The 6957-nt window shown below is 55.6% G+C and overlaps 1 protein-coding gene and 1 long non-coding RNA gene across 4 annotated transcripts in view; one reads left to right on the forward strand and one right to left on the reverse strand.

The window, feature by feature from the left end:
- The first annotated feature begins 971 nt into the window (after positions 1-971).
- LOC121012372 (uncharacterized) overlaps positions 972-6957 on the forward strand; it is a 10804-nt gene continuing 4818 nt past the window's right edge. Inside the window, exons 1-3 of the long non-coding RNA XR_005782072.1 lie at positions 972-1054; positions 2778-3711; positions 3823-3978. This is a non-coding gene — a long non-coding RNA (uncharacterized LOC121012372). The remainder of the gene's footprint in view (positions 1055-2777; positions 3712-3822; positions 3979-6957) is intronic.
- Positions 1870-6957, reverse strand: part of TMEM74B (transmembrane protein 74B) — a 6393-nt gene continuing 1305 nt past the window's right edge. For 2 of the 3 annotated variants that reach the window (XM_040447461.1, XM_040447460.1), the window contains exon 2: positions 1870-4463. In XM_040447461.1, coding sequence (XP_040303395.1) covers positions 3724-4422 — 699 coding nt within the window. In that variant the 5' untranslated portion in view covers positions 4423-4463 and the 3' untranslated portion in view covers positions 1870-3723. Of the gene's footprint in view, positions 4464-6665; positions 6780-6957 lie in introns of those variants that run through there. The other variant, XM_040447459.1, reaches the window with a different exon arrangement.

Below are 6957 nucleotides of genomic sequence, written 5' to 3' on the forward strand. Positions count from 1 at the left end.
CAGGGGCTAGGGGGTCTCCAGGACCCTGCACTGTTCGTCCAACAGTGAACACCTACTTTGTGTCACGCACAGTTCTAGCCCAGGGCCTACAAAATGCCAGCCCTCGTGTTGCTTGCGAGGGGGGAAGAGAGACGATAAGTATAAAACATGGCCTGCTGAGTGGTGATTAGCTCTGGAGAAAAAGCAGGAAAGGAAGAAAGAGAATGAGGTTGAGGTGGGGGAAGGGTGCAATTCAAAAATTTTTTTTAATGTTTTTATTTATTTTTGAGACAGAGAGAGACAGAGCACGAGCAGGGAAGGGGCAGAGAGAGAGGGAGACACAGAATCCGAAGCAGGCTCCAGGCTCTGAGCCGTCAGCACAGAGCCCGGCGCGGGGCTCGAACTCAGACTGTGAGATCATGACCTGAGCTGAAGTCGGACACTTAGCCGACTGAGCCACCCAGGCGTCCCTGAAAGGGTGCGATTTTACATCAGCATCAGCAAAGGACTCGCTGACAAGGGGGTATTTGAATAAAGCCCCTAAGGAGGCGAGCAAGTGGGCCTTGCATGTATTAAGGTGAAATGCCTTCCTGGTAGAAGAAGCAGCAAGTGCAAAGGCCCTGAAGTGGGAGTGTGCCTTTCAGGCTTGAGGAACAGCACAAGGAGGCGAGTGTGGCTGGAGTGAGCAAAGAGGCAAGGTGTGAGAAATAAGGCCAGAGAGGCACAGGGGCCAGACTGCGATAGGATTTCATGGACCACTGTGGGGAAGGGACACACATCTGGGGAGACCTGAATCTATGCAATTTCAGGGGCCATCCTTAAAAAAAAAAATTACATATAAAACGTTGACTCTGGGCCTCGGAAGGTGCCTGGGGCAAGTGAGGGGCCTGGACAGTACACCTGACCAGAGGGAGACTTTTGGCTTTTGCCCAGAATGAGAGGGAAGCATAGGAGAGTTCTGAGCCGACGAATGACCTGACCCAATTAAATCTGTCTGGCCGCAGTGTGGAAGATGAACTGGGGGCAGAGGGCGGACAGGAGAGAAATCGGAATACCGATGAGCAATGTGGACCAGGTAATTGCGGCCAAGGGGCGGGCACGGGCAGATTCCAAACGTAGAACCAACCAGATGTGCTCATGGGTAGGATGAGAGGTGTGAGAGGCGGCAGGCAGAGGGGCAGCCCCAAGGTCTTAGGCCTAATCTACTTACCCCCAACTGAGGTGGGGAAGGAGTGATCTTAGTGACTGGACCTCCTACCTCTCCCCCTTCACAGATAACACAATACTCAGAGACGTGGAGTGGCTGGCCCAAGGTCACACAGCCAGTGAATGGCAGAGCCTGGATTCAGACCCAGGGCTTCCCAACTCCAAAGTGGATAACCAACACACTAGGGAAGCAAGGTTTGGGGGCCCTGGTGGCATGTCAGGTGGGAAAGGCAGTTCCTAGAAGTGAGGCACATCCCAGGGACCACGGGGTTCCCTGGGACCGCTTCACAGCCACCCCCCAACAAAGCCTGCAAAGAAGGTTCTCGGCACCCTGCGCCACGTGTCTCCCCGATTCCTTCCTAAACCTGTTTCTGACCCACCGGCTGGCAGATCTGAGCCGCACTCTTGGGGAAATGTTTTTGGCTCTCCGGTTTTCTTAATTCACTGACAAGGTAATGACGGCCTCGATCCATTTATACACATTTTCTAAAGGAGTTTCTGCATTAGGATGCAAAGCAGGCTTCTCTGGCTTGGAGAAAACCTGAGATTCCCAGGATATGATCTTCCAACAGATTTAGCCCCTAAATCAATTCACTGCATTTACACTGATAGGAACTGAGGGTCCCAGATGCCTCCACTCAACAGGTGAGACTCAAATGAGCCCCCCACTGTCCCAGTAATCTATACGGCTTGGACCAGTATTTTTATTATTATCACTATGGATTTGAAAGGCCTTAACCCATCCTTTGGGATGTCCAACTTGACTGTAGTTTACATAGAGCATTCACTTCTTCCTTGGAACGAGGTGGGGCGGCAGGGGGGGGGGGGTCGGGGGGGGCGTGGAAATTGACACATCAGGGAAGCCCTGACTTGTGAATCTTTCACCAGCTAGAGGCTTTGTTCTTTTCAAACCACACCCCTTCGACACCAGGAACAAGAGCCCAGCGGGCCAAGCTGAACAGCCCTTGTCCCCTCCAGTCCTCCCCCAGCCCTCTGCTCCTGGCAAAACCTGCCAGCAGGAGCAGATATTTGATCTGTCGTAGAAGCTGTGCTGTTACATTTCCCAGATGTTCGGCTCCCGGGACTGAAGGCTCAGGTTACGGCTAATCAGGGCTGCTCTAGCCTACAGACCCCATTCCCACCACCCCCTCCCACCCCCAAGAGACAGTTGGGATCCAGGGCCCACGTGGCCAACGGAGATGGAGTGGGTAGGACCTGCCTGGGGTCAGGGGGCTCATGGAAATGACCCCTTTAGGGTCTTCACGTCAATGACTTGGAAGGTGTGTCCTCTCAAAGCCCTCTAGGGCCCGTCACACTGGGTGATGCCTCCCCCACCCCCCGGGCCTCAAGCACCTGTATCTCCCCGCCCCCTAGAGCTCACTTCCTTTCCTCGTCAGTAGTTTAGAGTCTGGAGGGACTCTGCAAACACCCCACGAGAAAAACGGAACAAAGAGTGGTCACTGCAGCTAGAGCTAGGCCACCAGAACATGCCTGATTTCTCCCCCAATACATTGGGGCTCACTTTACCGCTAAGGGGAAGAAGGGAGGTTACAAATTCAGCACTAAAAAAAAATTTTTTTTTCTGCTCCCAGGATAAGGTCCGGGGCCAGAGACGTAACATTGAGAAGTGAGAGGTGACAGAAGCCCACATCCTGTCCACAGAAATACAACAAAGGCCTCTCACCCTTTCTTGTACGAAAGACCGCTCTTGTCCAGGGGTGCACTGGACTTTGTAAAATGTGTGCGACGATCTGGTCGCTGCAGGTAATTCGATCCCCAGACCAAAATCGGGCTGTAGCAAACTTTGGACTTCAACCCAGCCTAACCAGGGGATTCGGGACCACGCGAGCGGCTAGATGTCGGACAGCGGCGGCCACCCAAGCCGGGCCAGAAAATGGCGGAGATTGGTGAGCAGCAGCCAGACACCCTCCTTTCCTGTATCTACTGGGCTCCCATTCCGAGGGCAGAACTGGAGGGGCCCCAGGGATCATGCAGCCCAACCCTCTCAATTCACAGTCAGGGGGACTGAGGCCTGGAGAGGGGATGGTCGCCTCGGTGTTGATTTCTCCTCTCCTCGGGAAGCCAGCTCCCAACAGATGGTCAGGGCTGAAAGGGGGGGGGGGGTCCCTCCGAGGTCGCCCAGCACCCGCACTTGGCTGATGAGGACAGCAGAGCTCCAGGAATTCCCCAAGGCATGAGAAACAGGATGGACAGCCTTTCAAAGGGCTCTCGATCCTTGGAAATGCCAAGAAACCTCATCTTCCCAGGGCAGCGGTTTCCAAACTTTTGTATTTTTAGCAGCAGAAGCCATCCTCCAAACAAACCTTATGCAAAACCTAAAGCTGCAAACACATCAGTGGGGGGGGGGGGGGGGGGGCGGCACGCACATGTGCAGCCGGGGCCCGGCCCCGGACTCCCCCCCCCACAGCACCCAAGACTGCTTCCACAGGACACTACGTGAAGCTCAGTCTACAACCCCAGGCTCTCGGGGGCCTCGTAGCCCTGAAGCTGAAGCAGCCAGACAGGGTGAGCTCTTACTTAAGACCCCTGGAGGGTGTGGCTGGTCTCTGAGACCTGGACAACTTCGTTCTCCACCAGAGCCTGGCCCCCGTCCCCATTGAGCTGTCTCATGCGCAGGTTAATGGAGCCATAGGTCTTCCTGGAGCCCCTGCCAGGGACGAAGGTGGGCCGGCGGTACAGCTCGCCCTTGCACAGGGAGACCATCAGCAGCACTGACAAGAGGATGCCACCCACTGTGAGCAGCCCCAGGCCCGCGATGATGCACTTGTCCAGGTGGGAGCCCAGGCGGGCATAGTACATCTCGAGTCGTTCCATCTCCCGCGCTGTCACCGTGTCAGGGTTGACGCGGGCCTCACGGGGGATGGCGTATGCAGTCACCACCAGGAGGATCCCACTCACCAGAAAAACCAGAGCAGAAACAAAGCCATAATCCACCGGGCGGCTCACGGGCTCCAGGCCTGGCCCCTCTTCTGAACGCAGGGATAGATCGTCCCGCTGGGATCGGGGCTGTGAGGGGACGCCCCCAGGGGGGCTGGGGGAGCTGCCCAGTCTGGTGTCCCCAGGGTTCTGGAAATGGGTCTCACGCTCCTCTGAGGAAAAGCAGGCATTCTCCACACCCTCCCTGGGTGGGCCCACCGGGCCCAGAGGGGCTGGTCTCCTTGGGATCTGGGGGCCATTGTGCAGTGTCTTCAGTTCCAGGCTGGGGGGAGATGCCATTGGGAAGGAGGGCCCCCGCTCATCCCTTGGCCCCTTGGCAGCTGGAAGAGAAAAGAAAAAGTCAGTTGAATTTAGCAGACCTCGACCAAGAGCCTGCTGGCCCCACGAGCAATGTGAGGGCGGTCCAGGCACAGTCCCTGGGGGAACCTGCCAGACAGATGGGGGTGGGGTCTTAGACAGTGTCCGAGTGGTGCCATCCTATCCAGCCCAGGACCTTGTCCCCCACTGGCTGGCAGGTGGCTTTGGGCAATTTACTTACCCTCTCTGGGCCTCAGTTTCCCTAGTAAGTGATAATACACTACTACTCCCTACTCACTGGGACTGATGTAGGGCTTGAGATAATCCCTGTAAACTTCTCAAAACAGTAAGTATGAGCAGCAAGCTATCACCGTCATTCAGATGGTGGCGATCAGGCTCAAATCCCAGCTTCGCCCCTTGAACTCGGGCAAGCGATGTGACCTCTTCAGACTCAATGTTCTCACCTGTTAAATGGGAATAAGCAAAAACGCCTCCCTCCGAGGTCAAGGTGAGGATTTCGCAAAATAATGCAAGGCCCCAGCCAGTTCAACTAAGGGAAATGAGAATGGCCGGGGGCAGGGGGGGAGGGGTGGAGAGGAGGAAGATGACGTACAGACAAAGAGGAGAAAGTCAGAGAAGCTTCTAAGGCTTGGTGGCATTTGAGCCAGACCTCAGAGAGTGAGTGGAAAATCCCCCGGCAGTGAGAGGGGATGAGGGCACTCTAGAGAGGGTGCCTCAGAGGCCAGCTGGGACCAGCTCTCGGACCACTTTTGGCTCATAGAGGTTTTGCTTTTTTCTTGTTTCTGGTCTGTTCATTTGTTTTTGAAGTAGTTGCCAGTATAGAAAAAGCAAAAGATTTTACATTTTAAACTTTGGGTTCCCGGCTTCTCTTGCAATAATGGAAGAATCTGGGGCGCCCCCCCCCGGGCGCGGGGCCCGCCCGCCACCCTCAGCCGGAGTGGATGACGCATCCTCTCGGGCAGGTCCAGAGCCTGTCCCCCTCCAGGTCCTACCTCAGCCCCCTTCCCCACGCAGCAGACAGAACTCCTGATCCCACAGCAGAACTACTCTGTTCCTTGTACACACGGACACCCAGGGCCCCAGGCACACAGACCCAGGTCTCCACGCTGTATGGAGACCCCGCAGTATAGGCTGGCTCACACGCCCTGGTGCGTCTACACACACGTATACACATGATTCTAGATGTTTCTCTGCATTCCCATGCCTGAGTTTATTCTCCAGTGCTCTGTGGTTCCGTGTGTGTGTGTGTGTGTGTGTGTGTGTGTGTGTGTGTGAGAGAGAGAGAGAGAGAGAGAGAGAGAGAGAATATGAGCAAATGAAGTGAATAGAGTGAATGAATGAATGAAAAAGAGCCTCAGTGCAGGAAGGCACGTTTTTCGATCTTTCTGATCTTCCTTCCATCGTGGACTTTGCAGTAGATCCCTCCTCTTGGCACACACAGGGCCTTTCATCTGAGTACAAAGCCAGTTTCCGCTTACAACCCATTCCTACCACCGCGTCCCTCTCTCCTGAGTTCCAATTTAATAAACCTTTACTGAGCACCTACACGCCCCAAAGCAGGCACTTCACTCAGGAGTGTCTCCTGCAACCTTCACCAGCCCCGTGAGCAGAAATTACTGTCTCCGTTTTGCAAACCACAGCCACGATCCCCTGGCAGGCATGTGGGGGCCAGGGGTTGAACACGGCTTCCCTAAGAATTATGATCACCTACAAACCTGGGAACCCCCAGCTGTCCTGTCCTGGTGGCACCGTTCCGCCCTGCGTCCCTGGTTCTTCCAGCCCCCACTCGTAGACTCTACTCTGCCCCAGTGTTTAAGGCCACGGTGAGCAGCTTGAGGGCAGGGATGTGTCTGAATCCCGCCTGGGTCCCGCCCAGCCCCCCTGGCTTGGAACACAGCCAGCCCTCAGGAATGGCGCAGCAACCTGCCCAGGCAGACAATCCCTCCCCCAACCCCAACCCGGGGTAGCAGGGTACCTACTCAGAGCCAGGCTCTGCCCAGACTGCTCCCACTTTCCAGTAAACGGACAGAAGAGGTGTGGCGTGCTAGCTGGCTTTTTTACTCTTGGCACCAAAACCATTTTCCTGACTGCCACCGCAAACAGGGACTGGCGGTGACCCCTCCTGCCCAGTGGGTGTCCAGATGTGTCCCTTCCCCCCCCCAACCCCCCCCCCCCACCACACACCCAGATTTTTAACACCTTACACAGAACTCAGCTCCTGGAGTGGCCCAAGAACTCCCCTCCCAAACCAGCATGCCGATGCTTCCATAGCCCAAGGAAACTCAGGGCACCCAAATTCTGGGAGCAGGGCTTTCTTTCACCCAGCAGGAACCCAAAACTTTTTCTTAGAGGACACCAGCGTCGGGACAAGGGCAGAGAAAAAGGAGGCATCCTGTCACCCAGGTTTGTGACGTCTCCCACACACGGATTCAGAGATACCCACCAGTTATACAAGGGCACGCCCAGTCACCCCAAACACAAGCAGAAACAAACTGG

The sequence above is a fragment of the Herpailurus yagouaroundi genome, unplaced genomic scaffold (genome assembly GCF_014898765.1).
Source record: "Herpailurus yagouaroundi ecotype Mexico unplaced genomic scaffold, PumYag 196, whole genome shotgun sequence".
NCBI classification, from domain to species: Eukaryota; Metazoa; Chordata; class Mammalia; order Carnivora; family Felidae; genus Herpailurus; species Herpailurus yagouaroundi.